The sequence below is a fragment of the Acanthisitta chloris genome, unplaced genomic scaffold (genome assembly GCF_000695815.1).
Source record: "Acanthisitta chloris isolate BGI_N310 unplaced genomic scaffold, ASM69581v1 scaffold21127, whole genome shotgun sequence".
NCBI classification, from domain to species: Eukaryota; Metazoa; Chordata; class Aves; order Passeriformes; family Acanthisittidae; genus Acanthisitta; species Acanthisitta chloris.
Window position 1 is genome coordinate 8,859 of NW_008681243.1, and position 24,109 is coordinate 32,967.

Below are 24,109 nucleotides of genomic sequence, written 5' to 3' on the forward strand. Positions count from 1 at the left end.
ACAGTCTCCAGATTTATCACCCTGGAGACTGACCAATGAACAATAACTGCATTTTACACCTCTTGTCTTATAGTGTTGGCAGCTGTATCATTCAGAACCCTACAGGGCACTTCAACCACTTCAACCAATGGTGAACATCTGACAGCTTGAAGAGAGGGAAAAAGAGTGAAGAAGGTTGTGTTCAGTCATCTTGTGGAGGTCTATGTGAAGGGTGGGAAGGATAAGAAAAGGAGAAGACAACAAAGACGGAGGACAATGACAAAGAAGTCTGAAATGATGTCATCATATTCCTAAAAAGTTATCAAAATCTGGTAGCTGAGCAGGGAGATTGTAAAACTCATCACTGAGTACACTGAATTTCTCAGCAGCTGACTAGTTATCAAGGGTTGTAGTTTTCGGACAGTGATGACCAAATATTTCTGACTCACCAGAACAGCTCTTGGTTTTATCTGCTTTTCTGACAGATCTTCAGTTATGTCTTTGTCCTCCTGCAATTTTGCAGCATGACAGGTTTGTATGATAACCTTTCACTTCAATTCTTGTTTCTCCAGGGACAAGACAGTACTCTGTGTCCCAGCATGGCCCAGAAGAATGTGCCTGTAGAAGCAGTCACCCAGATCACTTCCATCTCCTCTTTGGTCTGCTGCAGGTGAGCAAGGACACTCAGTGGTTGCTGATGGTGTGAAATGAGCAGCCACACTAGCTCAGTGGCCAGATGTGTGGTTTGCAAAACATCAGCTGTGGATCACTGACACATCAGTTACACAACTCCTCATCTCAAACACCACTGTTACAGCATGGGTATTACTCCTCCTCCATGATCAAACCCAAGATTTTCTTACAGTGGTCAAATAAAACACCTATTTGAGTGACATCTGTGAAGCCATGCAAACAGGTCTACAAAAACACCAACATCAACAGAATCTTTCTTTGATATTTAAAAAAAATTCATGTGCCAATGTCAGATGAAATCAGCACATCTCTTCCTCAGTGGGGTTATGCTCTAGCTGACAGATTGCTGTGTGTGCAGCAGTGTCTGAGCCAGCCAACGAGATCTTCAGCTGAGCGAGGAAGTGGGTAAGTGCCATGGAGGTAAACACAAGGTCAAGAAAATGGCTAGAGAGAGAGTGCAAAGTGCTAAAGCAGAGCAGTGACAGGCATCCAGAAGGGATTTTTCACAAGCATGCTGGCATGCTGTGTTGCACAGCTTGCTCTGCTCCGTAGGTTTCAAGCAAAAGCAGACTGTGACAAATATTTTGAGAGTGCTTTGCGGGAATCGAAGCTGTGAGATGTTGAATCTGCACTGGTAGAGCCAAGAAAAAAGTGGCGAGTGAACTTTTTCCTACATACATTGCACCACAGAATAAGTTCCCTGATTCACAGAGACTTTTGCACTTCTTGCCATAGGCAACCCTGCTGTGAAAAAGTTGCTGTAAACCTCTTTTGCAAACCCATGGTGGCATATTCTGTTTGAATCAAATGGGGTGATAAAAGGGCCAAAAATTTTGAAAGTCATAGTAGTGACCCATGAAAGCTGTTGAATGCTCATGTTGGGCATCATCTTGCAGCAGACAAGGAGAGCAGCCTGGCAGCTGCTACACTCAGCACGGTAGCGGCGCCGTGTTGTTCCCTTGTAGATGATTCACAAGGGCTTGGTGGGAGAAGCAAGCAATTCATGATGGGGATTTCTTCTGATGCAGCAAGTTTAGTTAGAAATCAAAAGAGCAACCCAGGCCGTTGGAAATAATTCAGAAGTATGATTTTCCTTTTCAGAAGACAACAGCTTTTATTAGCCATATCACTGCGGGCACATAAGCACTTGGGAGAAAAACCCTGTTTCTCAATACAGTGCATGTGGCTTACACAAAACCTTTGCTCAGCTAAGCTGGGGTAAAACTGAGTTAATTAACTTGTTATGGCGGTAAAACGGGCCTCTGCTGCCTTCTAACAATATCTCCAGGCAAAGGGGAAAGTACCTGCAATCTTCTCAGTCATAAGGTGGAAGAGCAGCTTTCAAGTGCTTTTTCTGCTGTCCAAGGCTTCTGGGGAGATGGGTGTTTAAGAACCCGTGTGTGGCTTCTTTTAGCAGTTCAACATGTGTGTAAGATTCACTTGCCATTACTCAGGCATCTAAAACTTAAAAGTTTTGGTCCTTGTCAACCACCTTTACCTCCATTTGTAGTTGAGGAAGAAAAACAGGCAGAAAAAAATCATTTATCCAAAGTCTGGCCTGAGAGATAGGAGTGCTGAGTGGTTGTCTGTTTTGAATTCATAGAATCATGAAATGATCTGTGCTGGAAGGGACCTTAGAGAGATCATCTAGTTCTAACCCCCCTGCCATGGGCAAGGACACTGTCCACCTGACCAGGTTGCTCTATACCCCATCCAACCTGGCCTTGAACACCTGGAGTTCCTGGGATGGGGCACCCACAACTCCTCTGGATGTGTGCTGGTGCCTCACCACCCTCACAGTACAGAATTTCTTCCTAATATCTAATCCAAATCCACCCTCTTCCAGTTTAAAGCCATTCCTCCCTGTCTTATCACTACATGTCAAAAGTCCCTCTCCAACTTACTTGTAGGCCTGTTTAGGTACTGGTAGGCTGCTGTAAGGTCTCCCCAAAGCCTTCTCTTCTCCAGGCTGAGCAATCCCAACTCTCTCAACCTGTCTTCACAGGAGGGGTGCTTCAACCCTCTGATCATCTTCATGGCCCTCCTCTGGACTTGTTCCAACAGATCCACATCTTTCTTGCACAGAGGACCCCAAAGCTGGACATGGTACTCAACCTGTAATAGAAGAGTAATAATAGTATTTTATTAATACCATCATTAGTATATTACACAATACTATCAAATATACAATTTTATATTTAGCTGTGAATTAAAGGTCCTTTCCTTCCCAAACCATTCTATGATTCTGATTTAAAAGCATCTTCAGACTTTGCTTCGATAAAAGCTATATAAATTAGTAATCTGTGAGTGTTGTTCAACCTCTGCTACTGAATTTACTTTAAAATGCCATGCCAGTGTGGTAGACTTAATATCAACTTTAAAATTAATATGTTGACCTGAAGATGGGCTGGTGTCAGAGGAAAGGGAGAGAAGATTGACAAAGCATTTAAAGTCTGCATGGATTATAGTCAGAATTACCAATGGCCTGTAGAACACCAGATTACTCCTGTTTGGAAATGCTGCAGATGAAGTCAGTGGGTACTGGTACTGGTACAGGGTAAGGTAGGTTTTCTCCCCCTCTCAGATTGCTCCTTTCACCTGTTAACCTCTTATTATAACAAAGACTTGTTTTCATTAGCCACTCTTCCACAGGGCTCACCTTACCTTGCCAGCACAGAATGCTGATTTTTGTACCAGAAGTGGAGGCAGGGCACAGAGCAATGGTGAGGCAGGGCAAGGAGTGAAATCTTGTGGCAGCAGCCAGGGACCCCAGGCTGTTGAAGCATCTTGGGAATGTGAGAGGATTTTTTTGTCTTTTCATGAAGGTAGGAAGAACTACATTACAGTAACATGTGGAGAAATGGGATAAAAACTGAGGGTCCAGAGAGGCACTGGCAAGAAGCACTGAGAATCAACTTACAGAAAACATCATGGAAGTCTGTCAAAAGCATGGAAAGAAGCACATGCTATCAGTGCCTGGCTCTCCAAAGATCTGTATCACTTAAAAGAAACAAAACCTTTTTTCAAGAGTCTTCAGACAAGGGCTTCTAATACTTGCTGAGAAGCAAAGCATGTACAACATGCACAGTAAAAAATAGAAAGATTAAAGAGGAGCAGGAAAGACTTTTCAGAAGACAGCTATTTCCAGTGCCAGAAACATCATCTTGATTATGGATGGGACTCTTCACCATTACAAGTGAGACACTGACTCACAAAGAGACGCTGCACCAAGAGGCATCAGGAAAGGTTTTGAAGAGCTAACCTGCACTTGCTGAACACAGCATCTCATGGTCAGCTGAGAGTTAGAGAATCATTTCAGCAGTGAGTATTTGCTAGAAAAGTAGAACTCAGCCTTGAATGTGCAAGCCATAAAACAGTTCACAGTAATGGAGGAGCAATGTCAAGGTCAGATGACAGGTTCCTCGTAGAGAAGCTATACGATGGGACAGGGGCTCAGGAAGGTAAGAATGAACCCAAAGGTTCTCAGGCAGCCATCCAGGTAACCTAGGTTGAAAGCCAGAGACAAATATCCTCTGCAGATGCACCCCTTTAACATGGTAAGTAAAAGCTGAGGGTAAAGATAGGGAATTCTTACAAAGACTATGAAAAAAAAATGAAACAGAAAATATTCTGTGATAGCCCATGAGCTGTAGCTCTGGCACAGACAAAAACATGTGCACATTGGAAGGGATGAACTCTAGGCTCACAGAAACCTTAGGTGCTTGTGGAGGCACTCCTGATTCCTATTAAATCAAAGCAGACCTACTGGGGAGACAGCCCTTCAACTTTTACAATAGGAGGAGGATAATCAGCCTCCATGACCAGCTGGCCCTTTTGCTCTGTTAAAATATTCTGGCTTGAATCACCTGCAGCTCACATCAACCTGTTAGTCAAGCACAAGTATGCTGATACCATGACAAATCATGTTTTAGCCTCAGCTGAAACTAGGACAGAAATACAGGTTCATTTTCACCCCTCACTAATTTCTTCCTCCTTAAATGTTTGCTTAGCTGTTGTTTTACAGAACAACTATCAGTCCAGCTCATCACCTCCTTCATCAGCACTGGCACCACCAGCAAGGAAATGTTTCAGGTGACTTCTGGCTAGAGCCAGAGGGGTGGTCCTGTAGTGCCTGGGGCCACTGGCCATGTGGAGGAGAGGGGTGAAACCACCCATAGTGCTGACCCACAGCAGAGCATCCCACAGTGGTTACCCACAGCAGAGCAATCCTCCCACACAGGAACTCATGATGAAGCTAAAGCCGCTCTACATTAAAACACACCTACCTCATTCCTGTCACTAAGAAGCAATTGCATCAAGAAGTGCTGCTTTGCAGCAACACCCTTTGGGGAGATATGATGCACTGGATCTGGGTCACCTCCCCCAGTATTTGAGGTTTATCTGTGCTGGGATATGAGAACATCCTAAGGCAACTGTTGACATCTCTTCTCAGCAGTGCCTTTCAGCAGCTGTGAACCCCACCAGAGCTGATGGTGCTCTCAGTCCTGCAGACATGGTACAGACACCCTTCATTGCAGCACAGTGGCTGGAGGAGATGGCTTCAAAAGGGCACTCAGCAGCAGAGCAGTCCAGAGGACAGCTCCTGTGGTGCACAGGTTTCCTTACATTGGGCATCCTCAACACCACCTCAGCCACAGGGAGGAGAGCTGCACAAAGCTGTCTTGTTACAGGGGTGTTCATGGCCTGAGATAATCTCCACTCTAAACAGGAAAGAAGCACATAAAGTGGTGGGATGTGAGGAAGGATTCCAGAACATGGCAAACTGGTATTCACCACTCATAAATTACACCACTGCTCTCCCAGGTGCCTACACTGATATCTGTAGGCACATCTTCTGCCTCCCACCTAAAGCAGGTGGCAGATACATCTGTCTCTCAGAGGGCATGGACAGGTGAGTGATGGGTTATCTGGGGCTTTTTTTTATTTTGGCTGCTTTGGATGAGGATAAAACACAAGGACATTATAAAGGGCTTCTATTGTGCAGGCCAAGTTAACGTCAGTGCAGCAAGCATAGAAGAGGTCCCGTTCTGTCTTTGAAGAGCTCAAATTCTCTCACATACCACCAATTAAACCAGCCTTTCTGGGCTCCCAAGGAGGTGGATTAATGATTCCATTTTATGGGGCCTTCCTCAAATGCTGTCAGCATCGTATGTCAGCAACATACTCAGGGTCATCTGTCACCCTCCACTTCCAGACAGGACTCATAACAGTGGCACAGCCATGTCTTGTCACCCCACTCTGCAGCCCCAGGAGAGCAGTATCTACCTTCCATCTGGGAAGTATCCTCCGACGTGTAATGCCTCATTTACTCCCATCAAAGAGAGCACATAACCTCTGGAAATTATGCATTTCATTGGCCCTTATAACCAGCATGAAACAAGCACTGAGTTGAGGAATAAGTAAAGTATCATAGACTAGAAAGAAGCACTATCCTTTGTGAGCATTTTCAGAGAAGGTTATTGAAAAAACTGAACAAACATAGTCTGAGAGACTTCTTAAGCTTCAAAATATTTCTGTGACGTATGCAAGAAAAAAAAGAGATAATTATATACTGGAGCTCCCTGTTCACATCTGGGGTGGGACAGCAAAGATTCGTAGCTCTGTATAGCAACCATAGCCCCAGCAGTTAAGCACAGGAAGTTCAGAAGAATACCACAGACATTTTTTGTGTGAAGAGGTAAGTTAGCTAGTCTGAGAATATTTTACCTGAGTAAGGGTATGACTAATCTATAGGAGTTAAAATCTTTTTAGGGTGTAACAAGCTACAGTGTTCCTTCTTTCTCTAGGATAAAGGTCTTCAGGCCTCCTGTGGAAATTTCTTCCAGGATGGAAAAGCTATTTATCAGGACATTGGCTCAAGGGAAAATCTTCCAACATGCTGGGTGAGAGGGGGGATGAGAGCACAATGTTTGGCTGGGACTGAGAACCACGGTTCCATTTGCATGCAATTTCACATTCATTAATGCAGCTTCAGGAGAGATTTCAGAGCTTTAATCACTCCGATTGATTGTGATTAATAATGATTTGTTGCGGTGATTTGCAGTGTATTGCCTTATAATCCAGTTTAAGTATAAATCTGCCTTGGCAGTTTCTGGATAATTCAGATAGCCTGTAAGAATTGTTCCTGTGGGAGCAAATGCCTGGATATTGTAACACCAATTCCATCATATCATGCTTTTTAAATAAATCAAAACAATTGTTTTCACTCAGATCTTTGCACTGAAGTGGCAAGTGTTTCTTGCCCAGCTGCTCCAAACTCTGAACACATTTTTTAGGAATGTGACAATAAAAATGATACATAAGCTTTAAAGGAATGAGTGTCAACCAGCTTGTCATACCACAACATTCACAACACCTTGAGGGAACAGAACAAACGGTTAAAAGGAAAGTTAGCTGACTCATTTCACGAGTAGCTGGTGTTACTCGTAGCAGCTTGGAAGTTAACAGATAAAAATGTTATCACAGCCAGAAGCAATATAGCCCTAACGACAACAGACAGAGTTATGTATAAAATAAGTCCAATTAACTGTCTTCAGCATGGGTGCAACTTGGATTCAGCATTAATATTCCAGTAGTATACTGGAAACTGATTGACTGCTGTAGTATGTGTTAGAGGAGAAGTCTTGCAGTTACACATCTTCTGCTGGAGAATAATTTTATGTAAAGACATACAGAGACTTCAAAGTGCTGCTCCTTTTGGGTAACTAGGCCAAATTTTGTATTCAGTCACACCGGTATAACTTCAGTTTTTACAATAACTCCCTTGACTTCATCAGCATAATTAACTACTGCAACAACTTACTCAGCAATGCTGTGGACTCTCCATTGCTGAAAATCATTAAGTCACAAATTTTTGGCTTTTTTTTTCCTGGAAGGAAAAAAACGCTCTAAATTGATATTAATAAGCCACACAGCTTGCACTGCACATACCAGATTAGAGGGTTATGTGCCTTCACTTTGACTCCATGATACATCAATGATAGGTCTTGTTCACACAGGGGATTCAGGAGTTCTAGGGTGGCATGGAATGGCATGGATAGCCTTACCCCCAGGAAGCATCTTGGTGCAATGCAGTTATCTCCATGTAGGACTGTTTTGATAGGGAGGACACACATTCCTCACAGAGACAAACCCTTGTCAGGGACCTTTGAACTGACTTAGCCTTGAATGTCCTGGATTCACATCTTTATCTCCATTCTTGCAAAAAGCCAGAGCATGCGGCCCGATACTCATAGCTCATTTGCCACCATCAAGCACCCAGCATGCAAGCATCTTCCTATAAGTTTCTAGCCAATTATTTACCTAAGTCACCTGGATTATCAGATACCATGGGTTATTTGTTGATTTGTTATGTTTGGCTTCTGTGCAGTAAAATCATGTGTCACTGTTTGCGGAGGTGACCTGATCTAGCAAATGGTTCAGAAAAGGATAACGTCTTCCCATAGCCCAATTAAAATCAGGGACTCCTGCTGCAAAAACAGTCTGAGGGGAGCCACAGAAACTGCTCAAATTAGTAGCTGCTCTATCTGGCCTAATTATGAGAATTGGAGTGAGAAGAGGTGTGTTAACAGCAACACTTAATTTTTATTGCATTTACTTGACAGGCAACACAGTCATTTACTCCTGGGCAGGGTCACACTGCCAAGGCAGAGGAGGCACTGTTCATCCCACACCAGTTCCACCAGACCACAGCAAACTAAAGAGTTTATGCTCTAAACAGGGTAGGTCTAGAGCCCACAGCCTAAGGTGAATGCTTGTGGAAGGCCTCAAGACCCTCAACTTCTTCTTTTTAAGTACAGAGAGAGCAAAAATAAATAGGGGAAACTTGCCACAGGATTTTAATTTCTTCCCATGTTACACAGCTTATGCCTGATTCTGCATCTTTTTGCAGCAGTAACAACTCCTTCCAACTTGGGTACATGATGCTGACAACCTCAGGCCATACAGAAGTCAGACACATGGAGTGCTCTTTCAGTGCCCATGACCATTCCCACACACTGCAGAGGCAAGTCACAGCCGTAACCCTGGGGCTGCTTCCCAACCTGCTGCCACAAGTGACACTCTCCTGGACCAGCACGTCCTGTTTGGTGCCCAGCCCCATCCCATCTGAATGGGAGGGCTGGTTTTCCTTATCCAAAAGGCTCTCACCCCACACCAGGCTTCACACAGAAATAGGCGAGGGGCAGCAGCAGGGCTCTGCTCCCTCTGCCAGCTTCCCCTTCACCTGGCTGCCTGCCCTATCCAGCAGCCTCAGAGCCCACCACCCTGGCACATACCTCTGGTGCTTGTCGCCAAGAAATTGTTTTAATGTTTTTTTATTTGTCAAGCATCAACTCAGACTCAGCTCCATATCTCTGTGCTGCTCCACCCTTCCCTGTTGTTTTAAATGCCATGCTCAACTGTCATTCAGGTGAGGTGTGTAGGAAATCTCAGTGCTCACCAAAGTGACAATGGCAAAATTATGAAAACAAACATACAACCCACATGAATTTAGCTCTTTTTTTGGTACAACTGGTAAGTTTAATGCCATTTTCTTTCCTGAGCAATGGCTTGAGTGACCTGCTCTGTCTGGGAAGAACTGGGACAAGTAAAAATAATAATAATTAAATGTTATAAATAACATCCAGCAACACCCCTGACACAGCCACAGATGGGACAGATTTTTCTCTGGGTCGCCTTCCCAGTTTGCCCTGTACTGTTACTGTATGACTCAGTAAGTGTTTTGTCTACAAGTGAGGGTGCCACAATGCAGACTGCCCACCTTGTGCGCTCATTTCAGGTTTCAGCAGACCCCTGTGTGGTCATCGATGGGGATGTCTGTGCCCTGAGCTTCTCCTTTCTCTCTTTCCACATGCTCTTTTTATTCCTTCTTCCAGCTGAGGCTGTGAAAAGTAAATACAGCTTCACTTTCCCATTGTGGTGAGGAGAGGAGGAATGTTTTTCCTTCCCCACTTCCACCTGGTGAGAAGAGGGAGAAGATCTGATTAACAGATCACAATGTTTTTTTCCAGGGCTGTGAGAGGGGAAAACTGCAGCACTCACCCCTCAGTTCCAGATGATTGTCAGAGGTGATGCTGCTGGGTCTCAAGGCACTGGATATCCTGGAGAAGAGCATGGATGCCCCCTGTAGCCTCCTGACCAGGCACTAGCTCCAGCTTTGGCCTCCTTGGCCATGCCCAAGCCTGCTCCTCTTAACCAACACCTTGTTTTGGCAACCGAAGGAGACCTGAGGGTGGCTCAGGGAGGGATGCAGAATCTCACGCCACTGCAGTATGGTTGAAACACTTCAGTGGTGATTAAGATGGGAGAAATCTGTCTGTTTCCTACCTTGGATTCTGATTAAACACCCATTCAGAAGATGTGCTGCAGAAGAAGAGACAGAGAACAAGTTCTTGCCAGCATTCATGGGGAACTGGGAATGAGCCTTGCATGGCCTCATTCAAGCTCCAAAGAATATTACTGCTGAGACAGAAACCCATGTTTCTTTTAAAAATTTGGGAAATCTGTGTCTCAAGGAGCTACAAGAGCTACAGCCCTGAGCTGGTGGGAGTACAGCTGGGTATGCTGTGGCTCAGGGACTGGGGGTCTGCAGGCCAAGCATCAGGCAACCCAAGCCCATTCTGCTTATTTCCCAGTGCCAAACTGAAATGCACCCCTTAACAGGCAAGGCCTTATCCCTTTCCCTCTTAGCCATCACTCTTCCATGAAGAAAACGACCCACTTGGCAACCTAGTGCAGAGTGAGGCTTTGGAAAGCCAGCCACTCCCAGCCCCTTGGTCCACAGAGGCAAAACATCAGGGTTGAGGGTTTTAGCTACAGTTTTGGTCAACCTTATTATCATCACATTGCAGAAAAACTGCCGTGGGTGTCAGTTAGGCTCACACCAAACCTACATTTTACGTGGTACACATGTACCCAGGAAGTTGATGTAGCCTTGAGGAAGGCACGTCCTCTCCAACATCTCTCCCTGACAGATACACAGCCACAAAGTCTCCTCCAGTAGGGACCTGACTGGAGGCAGGGCCCAGCCTGACTTTACAAATAAGGCTACTGGTCTTGTCTCACACAGGAATTGATGCTGGAAGCAACAACATTATCAGCAAAGCTCCTATGGAAGCCAACACACAGGGTCAGGCCCCTGTGGCTTCTGAGAGTGAGTGACAACCAGCAGCACTGAGCTCTGGGCAAGCAGAAGAGGCACCTGAAAAGACAGCCAAATTTGTTTCACCAAATGTTAAAAGTTATTAGATAGGGAAAGGAGCCTTATCTTCATTTATCACATTTGCAAACCCCCACCAGATTAGGGTCTTTTCTCTATGGAGGGGGAGGATAGAAGCTGAGCAGCTTCTGCAGCAGGGAAGCTATAAACATATACACCTCATAAACATCTATAGAAGACACTTACTGAGGAGCAGGAGATGTTTCAGGTCTGGGAGAGAGGGAAGCAGCCAACTGGCCTCTGCAGAGCACTGGGAAGTCCCTCTTCTCCCTGCTGCATCCCAGCAGGATCCATGGCAGCCCACCAGCCTTGGGGGTGCCTTGAGTGGCTTTAGGCAGCCTTCATCCCTCTCTGCCACTCTGGTTAGTAAATCACACAGCTTGCAATGAGAGAGGGACCAGTTTGACTGCAGCCCTGCATTCAGCAAGCAACCTTTCACGTGCCTGGCAGCTGCTGCTGATTTTGGAGCAATCGGAAACTCGGATTTACACCCTCATGATACCAGCACAATCTGCGCCTAGATATTGCCGCTCAGTATCGCTGCCAATCTGATAGAGCTCTGCCACACTGAGGCCTGTGTATCTTGTGACTGTCCTAAAACAACCCTTTTCAAAAAAAAATAAAAAATAGCAATAGTAAGTTGCTTTCAGGAAAGAGGGGGGAAGAAACATAACTTCAAATAATTTCATTAGAACTGTGTTTCCCAGGGTATTAAACTCTATGATCACAAGGTCTTTTGAGCTGAACACATTGAGAGCAATGCTGCAGAAATGTTCGTTTTCATCTTAAAATTAGCCTCAAGTTGAAATATGTCTTTTATTTTCCAGACTTTCCTTTTATTTTCCACCTTTTCCTTTTATTTTCCCACTTTCTGTCTTTTAACTTGTGGATTTTTAAATCCAGAATTGTAAAATTCAGTTTTATGAAACAATTTCATGCCTGCTGCTGCATTATAGTTATATCTAATATATATATGATGGAATAAACCCTGGTCCAAGAGACTGGGACATTTGTAGTAGCTACTGTTGGTATGTGAGTCCAGTTCCCTTTTCCCCCTCAGAAAGCACTAAGCAAACACCCTCTTGCCAGGTAGGCTTAGGGTGAGTTCACAGTAAAGTCTTCTCAAATCCCAAATTGCAGCTTGATTGAGCAATCCCATTGATTTCAGGGGATAATCAATAACCTGAGGGACAAGATCACAGCTTTGCACTTATGTCTCAGTGCCTGTTTTGTTTGCACCTTTGTCCTTATCCAGTATGGGTGTGGTGTGCTGAGCAACAGGATCCATTCAATTTAAAAAATTGTCTCTAAAGATAATCTTATCCTCTGTCGTTTTAAACGGCCCAGCTTTGCAGAGCATCCTGGGCAGCCTGGGAGCACATTCCAGCTGCTGGCCCATGCCAGTGGCAAGCAGTGGGTAGAGTTCAGCCCTTGAACAGACAAAATTCCTCAGCCAGCAAGAAAATAAGAATTATTCTTCAGTGCGGCCACCGGTCAAGTGCAGCCCTGCAGCTGCTGTGGCATGGAGGGCAGGGAAACAGAAGTGCCTCTTCAGGAATCCCCTGACCCCAGACAGTCATCTCACCTGTCCCCAGGGCGAGTTGGTGCATGAGACCCGGAGGAGAGAGGGAGTTTGCATGCCCATGCAAATGCTAGGAGCGGCTGGGATCCCCTCAAATTTAGCTGGGCTAATGCTCGCTCATGATAGGAAAGCGGGGCACTGCTTTTCCCCCACACCTGGGACCTGCAGGCTGAGCCCCGCGCTGGCCTCGGTGTCCCGCCCAGCCTCCCCTCGTCCCCCGCGCAATCTGAAACGAGGCTGTTTCTGCCGCCGCCGACAAACCCCCTCACCTCTCGCCCCTCCCGCGCGGGCGCGGCGAGACGGGGGCTGCACTGCCTCTGGCTTCGATCGGGAAACGGGAAAACATGCCAGGTGCTGCGAGGGAGGAGAGAGGGAAGCTGGCTCTGAAACACCCTGTGGCTGCTGGCCATGCTGCCCCTCGCCTTGCCCAGGGAAAGCCCAGCAGAGCCCAGGGCAGTCCCAGGAAAGGCTGGACAGGGAGAAGCTCAGCCTGGCTGGGGGAGCTTTGGTCAGCATCTCCACCAAAACTGCCGCTGTCAGCACTTCAGAGAATCTTCTTCCATAGAAAAACTCTCCTGTTGTGGACATCCATCTGAATCCGCCCCGACAGCCATTAAAATGTTTCTCTGACAAGCAGGGATTACTATGCAAAAGAGCTGAAAGGTGAAGGGGAACTCGGCTGGGCTGGATGCTATGTCCCAGTTTTTTTGCAGCATCACAGCCCACTGGACGTTGCAAGACCACTTTTTGTATGCAAAGAAACCAAGCAAGCTTTGGACACCACACACCAGCAGTTAAGCTTCTCCAATACATGACTCGATCCAATCACCCTCACATCCTTCCTGCCACCCAGACTGGCCCTTTTAGCTTTTCTTCAGGCTTCCAGCTTTTCTTTGAGTAAAATATAGAGCACTTTATTGCACAAGTGCATATGCATCTTGTGTCCAAGGGAATAAGGACGCCCTGATATGAGCAAAGCATTGCCCGTTTTAGCCAGGAGCTCTGCTCTCATTTCAGGGTGTCACTCATGCCAGCGCTCACCACCTCGCTCCTCCACAGGCAACACATTCCAGAGCACAATCAAACCTATTGTGCAGCTCTAAAACAGTTTTTGCTTTAATCTGCCGGAGGGAACAGCACAAGGATTTTCATATCTAATCCAATAAATCTACACTGACATCTTGTGGAGATCATGAGACCGAAGTGCCACAGCCACTGGGCAGAGTGCGATTTAACCCACGCCGTGTCCTGCTGGACACCAGCAGGACACCATCGCAGCAGCAGCCTGACTTCCCAAAGCACCCGCAGCTGTGTCTGCGGTGAAAACCAGGCCCTGCAACCTTAGAACTGATGGTTCTCTGTCCATGAGCATCATTTTGTTAAGTGATCCTCACAAACTCAACTACACCAAGACTATTTATTTTTAAATCCTCACTGAAAGCAATACCATGGCCCCTCTTACATAAATGCCACGATGCTTCAGGCTTCTCAGAGCACAAGCTTCTGATTAGGAGCTATTTTCATGCTGAAATTTTATTATCTCCCTAAGTGCTGAAAGAAAATGAACCTAAGTAGCATTCCGGGACTCCTTTAATGCTCCTCTTCATCTAAAAATACATGGTTTGAGCAAAAACCGTCTGCAAGGGAACATGCACAACATTTTCCTCTGCATTCATCCCGTTCATTTTAGATCCTGTGCCAGGTCTGAAGGGTTAAATTAAGCCACTATCATCTTTCTTCCAGTGCTCAAGGAGTACAAGTCCCCTGTTAGGCACAGGCCCCAGCAGTTCTGCAGCAATAATTGCTTGGTAGGGGTTAACGCCAAGAGCTGAAATCCCACCACAGATAACCTCACAACCCGACCATACAATCGTTCCTCCAGCTTCTTCCTAATACCACTTGGGGAAGTAAATGCTCCATCTCCTCCGAGATGGCCAGAGACCCTCTGGAACCACAGTGGTAGCACCAGGCAGGTAGAAAATAAATGGAGACTACCCCGATGTAACGGGAAGTAGGATTAAAGGAACTTGGACTTCTTCACGGTGTAGCAGCCAAGCTGGGGAAGCCATGACCATCATTCACAGCACTGATGACAGCTACCACTGTCTCCAACAGTGAGTCTCTACACCTTTGCAGGCAACTCAGCCATTGCCACTCAACAAGAAATTCTGCTTTTGCTATGTATCCATTATAGTCACCTCGGAGGAAAAACTGTCACCTAAAAATTTCACATGGGTAACATTCCCTGCAATTATAGCTCCAGGTCACTTTGCTCTATCTTCTCAGGGCACTGTCAACCCCAGTCCCTGCAAAGCCAGACAACTTTCCAGTGTGGGTGTCATGGAGGTAGAGCATTAGCAGTGCATTACAAGACCTCAGCTTCATGCATAAGGATGGAAATGTAAGACAGCAGAACATAATAAACACTCTTTTGCCTTGGACAGATCCTGAGTCCATTAAGTTACCACATAAGATCACGTAAACAGTTAGAAGAAGGGGGAAACCAACCATCCTAAGAAAAGCCCATATGGCTCCAGAGTGGGAATCACTAGCTACAGCACTGGTTCTGATCTGAACAATGGCACACAGCTTTAGGCGTTTGGGCTGCAAAAGAAAAGAGATGATTTTTATGCTTGTGACTAATCTGCAAGCAATGTTTTAAAAGGTAGTAGAGCCTACTGTCAAGCAGTGTACACCCCAAAAATCCCACGCACATAAAAGCCCTGCCTCTTGGGCTCTCTTAATGTGCCTTGAGCAGTCCCAGTAAGCATCCGTACATATGTGCAGCTAGGTCTGATTATTCAAATCCTGTTGCCTAGTATTAACTCTCAAATCTATATTTAAGCACCTAAGTAGGAATTACTACAGCTTTCCAAAGATCATAAGCATCAAGAGCTCTTGTTAAGAGCTTGCTGAAGTACTGACCTCCGAATGAATCTGTTTAAATGCTAACATTCACCTTGCTCTCACTGCTGTGAAATTCAGTACTCTCATATACACACAATGCTCCAGAATCTCTTCCAGCAGGAGCTAAGCTTGTGAGTGTCCTGTCTTTCATATCAGAACACAGATTAGATGCAAATACACAGAGTAGCTATTTCTAAAACCCCACACAGACTTCAGTCACTGCACCTTGTTTTAGAAAAGGCTTGAATACAACAGAACACAGGCTGTGCCTCAGAATTTGGCAGAAATTTGGGAAGAATGGTATTTTTGAAGCAAAACATATCCGAGCATTGAACCAAAAATTAAAACTATCCCAGTACCAAATGGAGATACTTTGATGTAATTCTCACTCTCTCCATTCCAACGCCAGGAAGCCTCTGAAAATTCCTGCAGAACTTGAATCTTGCTGTTCTGACAGTCAGAAAGTCAAAAAGTTTCTTTTCCTTTCCACAGTCCAAGTCCTGCCCTTTGCCAGACAGGCAACTTACATCCTGGAGATGAGCAGAACACAGCAACAGTATTTCAACTCATAGAAACAGACCAACACTTTGCATTTCACTCACTTGTCTTGTAGTTCTTATTTTAAGATCAGTTTGCACATGAAGCCACTGTTTTACATTCATTCTCTCACAAATTCTATATTCATTCTCCTTCCTGCCTGAGTTACAAGGAAATGTGAGAAACAGACAGGAGCATATTTATAGGGCCAATAGTTGCTAACATGGTCAGAGAGAATGAGGAAGAACACAATATGCAAGGCTGGAAATGCCCTGGAGAGTTCAGCAGCAAGATGGTCATTCAGAATCCTGGATTATGAGTAAGTAGCTATGGATGAAAATTTAACAAAAGATAGCTGAAGTAAAATATATTGCAATTGCTTAATAGAGACAAAGGACCATACACATTTAAATAGAATAAAGGATTATCTAGAAAATATGAAGTTACTTCACCAGCATCAGAAGACTAGACAGAAAACTGCAGCGGCATCATGAGACAGCAATTTGTAGGCAACAACTCTCCTTGCCAGGAACGTCAAGTCCTCTTCCTATCCCTGCAGATGCAGGAGATAAGGTCTCAGCTCCAAACACTGTAGTAATCATAAAACTGCTTGCTCTAGTGAAACCAAATGTTATGGATTACTTGACATCCAGACCCATTTTTAAACAACTAATAGCTTTAGAATGGACGCATGGATGGCAGGAGACTTCACAGAATCATAGAATGGTTTGGGTTGAAAGGGATCTTCAAGATGATCTTGTTCCAATCCCCCCCATGCCATTGCAGGGACACCTTCCATTAGACCAGGCTGCTCCAAGCCCCATCCAACCTGGCCTGGAACACTTCCAGGAATGGGGCACCCACAACTTGTCTGGGCAAACTGCGCCAGTGTCTCAACCACCCCCACAGTAAAGAATTTCTTCCTAGTATCTAAACTAAGCCCTCCCTCTCTCAGTTTAAAGCCATTACCGGCAGCACCAGTCCCAGTAACCACCCCTTAGGAACACAACTCCTTTATTATTTTCTCTAACTCACCAGTAGTATGTAGTGCACACATCTCAGGAATACAACAGCCTTTCACCAAGCAGATAACTAACATCCACACAATTCAGATGACTTAGCCATTACCAAAAACTTTTAAATGAACCAATAAAGGTAATTAGTGAAAGGAAGTGAAACAGGATTAACACCATCCAAATACCAGCATGGTTAAGAAAATAGAAAAATAAAGCCTTACTATCTCCATAACAGCTTTTCAAAAGTAGAGCTGCATCAAAAGTTTCTAAAAATTAAAGCATTGCAAGTTTTCCAGAACGGGAAAGATGATCAAATCTGCCAAGACAGGCCAGCTGTGAAAAGGTGCTGGAAGCAGCATTAGACCTAAGATTTTGTATGGTCCAAAGATTACTTTCAAATTTAAAAGACAACAGCTTTCACAAACTACATTTTAAATGCACATTCTACAAAAGCCATACTTTTCAGTTCCCTCTTTTGTTGCCAGAAATATCTACACAGACACAGACACACACGCAAGAAGGTATGACCTTTTGGTTTATTATTCAAAACACAACTCTCGGGTCACATGATTGCTGTGCACTGACAGTAATTCCACTAGAAGAAATCACCAATTTCGACATAATGATTCTTCATTTCAAGGGCAAGCACTTTCCCAAGTCTCAAATCTCTTGAAGGAGTTCCTTCTTTTCCTCAAAATACTTGTGAAACCACTCTATATGTTCAATCTTCTGCTGAACACTGAGGTATGGGTTTTTGGACAGCCCACAGATGACTAGTTCCATGAAGTGGCGAATAGGTCCTTCCTTGGGAAAGACTTCGAGGTGTTTCTCCAGAAAGATGTGTTCATGAAATTCAGCACCATCATCCATTCCTAACAGAAAGGACAAGAAAAAAAAAGACAGTTATTATCATAATATATCAGCAAATTTAACAAAGTAAAAAAAAAATACAGTTTGCAAATAATCTTAAATTAGTAAAGTTAACAGTTCTACTCAGATTTATTAGAATATCTCACATTTAAATCGATTTTCTGGCTGGTGATCTTGTTTGAAAGCTGATGTCAGGATGGGAGTAGGGGGAATAATTAAACCCATAAATCAAACTTTTTGCTAAAATCCTGTTTGTTCAATACCTGAAAATTTTGATTCATCATGGCTACCACGTTTGAGATTGGGAGCACTTTCTTCAAGAAAACACTGCTTGCCTAAATTCTGCAGATGATTACAGAATACAAGTGACTCTTAAACAAATGAGGCAACCTCATAAAGTATTAAATACGCACACTTCCAAGTCCATTCCAAGTCATGGTTTTAACATCCCATTGCTGTCGATTGGGCACAGGAATTTGTTTTTCTAACACTTACTGAATCTGTGAGTGCATGCTGATCTAAAAATATTGAGTATCCTACCAGCTGCTACTAAGTCATAACCATCATCAAAGATGATGCATTCAAAAGCATTCACAGAATCATAGAATCAACTGGGTTGGAAGGGACCTCAAAGATCATCGAGACCAACTGCTGTTACTAGACCATAGCACTAAGTGCCACATCCAGTCTCATCTTAAAAACCTCCAGGGATGGTGAATCCACCACCTCCCCGGGCAGCCCATTCCAATGCCTGATCACTCCCTCCGTAAAAATCTCTTCCCAATATCCAACCTAAACCTCCCCTGGCAGAGCTTGAGTCTCTGCCCTCGTGTCCTACTGCTGGTTGCCTGGGAGAAGAGACCAACCCCCACCTGACTACAACCTCCTTTCAGGGAGTTGTAGGGGTCAATAAGGTCTCCCCTGAGCCTCCTCTTCTCCAGGCTAAACAACCCCAGCTCCCTCAGCCTCTCCTCATAGCACTTGTGCTCGAGTCCCTTCACCAGCCTTGTTGCTCTTCTCTGGACCTGCTCCAGCACCTCAATATCCTTCCTGAACTGAGAGGCCCAGAACTGCACACAGTATTCAAGGTGTGGCCTCACCAGCACCAAGTACAGGGGCAGAATCACCTCCCTGGTCACTTCACAGGACACAGGACAAGGGATTATTGGAGATCTCTAATCAGGCACAGCTCAGATCCTACAGTAAAAACTTTTGTTCTCTGTCCTGTGGATTTCTTTTGCTGTTGTTCATGCTAGAAGCAAAGACTCAGAACACAAATTCCTACATAGAAAAAAAAGGCTGCTTTGGAAGTTCCCAATTCCAAGATTTTAAAAAAAATAAAAATAAGGCAAACTGGGATGTGCAATGAAAGCTCTTTCTTCAGTAGGATACACATGAAAATTCTTCTTTGATCCCAACTTGCTTGCACCTTTAAATAAAAATCTGTTACTAGAGAAACATACTGCATATGTACAGATGGCAAAAATGAGAAGTCTACACCATAGACATAAGTGCACATGTTTTTCTAAACTAGCTAGTTTCATGTTTTTCTATATTATTCGACAAAAATAAATCTGGAGTATTAAAACTGAGGTAATTAAGCTATGTCAGCCCGAGGCTTCCTTCTTTGTTAGAGCTTCTACAGTTTCAGAAGAAATGATGCACATCTCTGGGATGGAGAAGTGTCTCAACCTGTATTTGTTAAGTTCACATTACTTCTGGTTTAAAGTAGAGGTACTGCAATATCTGAGGAGCTGAGAAATACCTCGGTTTTCCTCACAGATTTTCCCTAGGAATGCCTGAGTGTATCAATACCAGCTCCACACCACATTTATCTCCCTTGCTCTTGAAAAAAGAAAGTACATTTCCTGCTTTGGAAGCTCTCTCCTTTTTCCTTTATGTTGAAAGTTAAAAAAAAAAAAAAGCAGGCAACATCAGCTTCAGAAGTATGTGTCTGGAAACCTATGTCCACTGACAGAAACACAGCAATGGTCTTAGCATGCCACCCACAATGACTTTCCCCCACCAAGGCAAGGTGGAATCTCACTGCACCTGGATGCTACTGGTTGCTTTTTCAAACTGACCACCTTTCCAGATTTCCATATTTTTGCTGGTCTCAAAAATCCAAGAGAACCAAACCAATGAACTCACTACTGAAAGAATCTGAATAATGCTGACAGTAAAATTTGGCCTTCTGGATGCTCTTCTTTTGGGGACAGATATAGGGTATCAGGAGATAAATAATGTCTAATAAATATTTCACCACTTTTCATCTCTGACCCAGAAGAAATTAAACCATTTACAGTCTCACAAAAATACAGGTCACATATTCTGATCTCCTGCTTGTCAAAGACATAATCCATAGTTTGGGGATCAAGTGTTAAGTCCAAACATTTCAGTTAGACCACATATTTCATTCCTCAAAAAAGTAAAGTGCGCATCACAAAAAAGGAGACCACATTTGCCCAAAGCATCAGAGGCTGAAACCTCTGGTGGGAGCTGATTAGATGAGATATGCTTACATGACTCCCCCCACTCCCAGCAAGTCCTAAGTCCTGCTGCAAGCCTGTCCCTCAGCCTCTCTCGCACTGTCCTCAGAAACCTACTTTGCAAGGGCATGCATGGCAGGAGTCTAAAGTAGAGGACTTTCTTTTTCAACCTCAAAGCAAGAAGTCACTCACTCTCAATATCCTATTTCCAATCCCCTACACACTACAGAACAAAGTCTGGGGGATTTCCTTAGCTAAAACATTAATCCTTCCAACACATGACCAACCTTGCCTTAAAGATGTCATCTCAAACACAAATGTCCATCCCTTATATGGAGTGCTGCTGCTATGCTATAAAGGTGACTGAGTATCCTGATCTAGTGAAAAGATGTCCTTGTCCATAGCAGGGGTTTGGACTAGATGATCTTTAAAGATCCCTCTCAATACAAAGCATTCTATGCTTTTAGGATTTTTAGAACAAGATAAATCATGGTATTCAGTAGGTCCCTAGAACAGACCCAGAATCAGAAAAGCAACCCCCCCCAAACGGTTATGTAACATTTGCCACTGCTCTTGGCAAGCTGATCCAATACTTCTCTGCTGGGAACAGCATCTCAGCAAAACAGATCGAACAGGGCTTGGTATTTTGGCCTTCAGAAGCCAAAGGCAACTGAGGAATTAATTTTCTTAAGCCCTCCTATCACTTTTGCAGTAACAATCTCCAGCACACCAAAAGCATTTGCTCCTCATGATGTGCTAAAGCACAGTAGCACCTATTATCTGCACTGTCCTTTTTAGCTCCTCAGGATTTGAGTCATCAAGATATAAATGCAAAGAAATAATAAAAGAGGCACAAATCAATGTTTTTCCCAACTTTTGCCACGGCAATCATGGAGCAGAACCAAAGCTACCAGAAGCAGAAGACGCAAGCAGAAAGAAGAAGTGAGAACGATGTTATGCAAGTTATACTAATGATTTGCTAACCTGGCAAAAATTAATCAGAGGCTGACGAGGTGGAGCAAAGACAAGGGAATTTTCTGCCTAACAGTAACTTCAACTGCATCAGACAAGGGAAAGGCCATGCAGGCAAGAGCAGACAACAGGGCAGCAGAGTGCAGGGGTGGAAGGAACACTGCTGCTGGGCACTGCAGCAAGCCAGTATGACTAGCCACATCTTCAGATGTTTGCACCAAAGCCAGAGCAGTTTTAAAAATCATGACCATGCCCTGATGCCACAAAGCACAGCCCAGTGCCTTGGTAAAGCACTCTAACGAGAGCACCAGGTACACTCTGGAGCCAAGAAAAAACAGTTATAAGCTGTCTCCTTTCTTTTTTATATTTAGTTTAAAACTTTAAAGGTTTTCATCATGCTCAAAGTTGAGTATATATGCTTCCTCAATAGAAAATTTAATTGCACTTATGTTTTTAAAGCCACATGCTTGTGGCATTGAAGAAAAGTCACACATTTCTTGATACAGAACAAGCTGAAGTAATGTTCTCCTATTGAGGGGAAAGGCTGTTACAAAACTGCCAAATTAACAGCAGAAAGGGGCATCTTTCTTTTGCAGAGACACTGAAATTACAGTATGCCGATATAATTGGAGCGAGGCTCTCCAGCTTTTAACTGTGCTTTGACATACCTGACGTGATTAACAGCCTGTGGCTGGCAGCTTGATAGGATGGAATTTACCCACTTGGTATTTCAACCTGAGAGGTGATAGATTTTGGAACGCTACACTGGAATTTTCCACATGACTAGTCTTTGTGGACAAATCAATAAAGATTCTTGTTTAAGTATATGTAAAGACTCTTTGTCCATGCGCCACCCATCCCAGACAGCACAGTTCCGGCCACACTGCTGCAACAGAAAACCCATCGGCCGCCAAAGACACTTTGTCAGCCGAGGGCCCCAGACAGCAGGGTTCCAGCCACACTACAACAACACAAAAACCATTGGCCACAACCGTTTCAAGCTTGCAAAAACATGACTAGAGTATACTTGGATTTCTACATGATGGAACAGATCAATTCTGGGAGCAGTGATTAAATTCTGTGAAGAAACTGCCAAATAGGAGGGATGAGAATAAACATTAAGTAACAATGAACCACATTATGCAATTTGCAACTCAATATAGGACAGATTTTCAAAGACTCGGAGCTTTAGATACTAACCTGTTTTACTCTCAGTGACTGAATCATTGTAAAGCAGTTCTGTTTGATGCCTTTAAAGTCTTAAAAGAAACCCCAAAACCCACAGCCATGCCCTCCCTGAAGTCATGAAGTCCCCTTTCCTATACTGTGCATTTTGTGTAGCTGCTCTTCACTTCCTTAACATGTACGCCCTCTCTCTGCTGGCTTGACTTCACACAGGGCTTTTTTTTTTTTTTAAATGGTAATAAAAGAAAATACTGTGCACAAAGATGCCTAATTAACACAGATGCCCAGAGAGAGTGAATATTGTGACTGTTTATTCTTATGAAACAGACAGAACAAAGGGAGCAAACAACTGTTTAACACTCGGCCTGCCCAGATATGGAACTGGCAGATATCTGACTGGGATCTGGCTAGACACTTGGTCTGAGAGCCACACCAAGGAACAGAATCAGTATTATAAAACACAGCAGTTTTAAGATCCCCCAACTTCTGCTAGGAGTTCCTTTAAAGAAATTGCATAGTAAAAGATATTATGTAACAGGCTTGAATGGCCTTTTGGTGTTGAAAGCACCAGCGAGGGAGGGAGGGAGTTCTCCCCTTCTTGGCAGAAGCTATTGCTCAGATCAGCCAAACCACCTACAGGACTTCACCTGAATGAAGCGAATGCCAGAATGAGTTCACCTGAAGCATCTCTGATCTGGGTCAGTCAGCAAGTTGTATTTGTTTACTATCAAATGCATGCCTCATCGCTGACACACAATGTTAGAACAGGCAAAGGTCATAACATGCTCTAATTTTCAAAAAAGATAGATAGAGGCAGATAATGAAAGTTAACAGTGCACATACCAACTTCATTGTCAATTGGGAACTCCCACAGTATTCCTTCTTTTGTCCACTGGATCATCTCCTCAAAACCATTTCGGGGAGGCTGTGCAGTTATTGCTGCTATCTCCTTTGCAAACTCCAGATCCCAAATTGTTGGTGAAGATACTAAAAAAAGAAATTTTACGAAGATCTGTCAGCATCCAAAGAGCTCTTACTAGCTAAAACAAAGTCCTTTAACATTAACCTTTGCAGAGACTAATACTTCCAGCTGTGTAAATTTTTCTAGCTTAGATGCCAGCATCACCTTTGTCAAATGAGACTTCTCTGTCGACATGGAAGTCCATTAAATTCTCAAATGTCTGGTGAAAATGCATTCTGAACTTCTAGAGGACAATTTATTTTTAAGCCTTTCAGACACAGCCGCAATTTAATTTTTCTACAGTCTGTTTTCCCTCACAAACTGTGGGTACAACAAACTCTGAACTTGACCGGTGCACTCTGCTACAGGAATCATTTCTACAGGAGTTTTCAGTTACTTCATAACTATATTCTCCATCAGGGAAACAACTCAATCTACAAATGATGGCAATGCCTTCCCTAACACTCCCGAGTGTCCCAGTTCTTGTCTCTTGGGCTTGAGAAATCCTAATTTCCAATTCTTTTCACAAAATCAAACAGTTCCTTCAGGGATTAATCTTTCCTGATGCGTATCATTTTATTTATTTATTTTTAAATCAAAGTGTACTCAGATGGCAGCAGTTACTGTTCAGGAGTTCCTCCTTCTCCACCCAGGAGAACTGGTCTTGAGCCCAGACTG

At 44.0% G+C, this 24,109-nt stretch overlaps 1 protein-coding gene across 1 annotated transcript in view; it reads right to left on the reverse strand.

Annotated features, from left to right (window-relative positions):
• Positions 1–17,580: 17,580 nt before the first annotated feature.
• The window catches only part of MRPS31 (mitochondrial ribosomal protein S31), an 18,777-nt gene continuing 12,248 nt past the window's right edge, over positions 17,581–24,109 (reverse strand). The window contains exons 5-6 of the mRNA XM_009078047.1: positions 23,314–23,457; positions 17,581–17,826 (exon numbers count right to left, since the gene is read on the reverse strand). Coding sequence (XP_009076295.1) covers positions 17,615–17,826; positions 23,314–23,457 — 356 coding nt within the window. The 3' untranslated portion in view covers positions 17,581–17,614. The remainder of the gene's footprint in view (positions 17,827–23,313; positions 23,458–24,109) is intronic.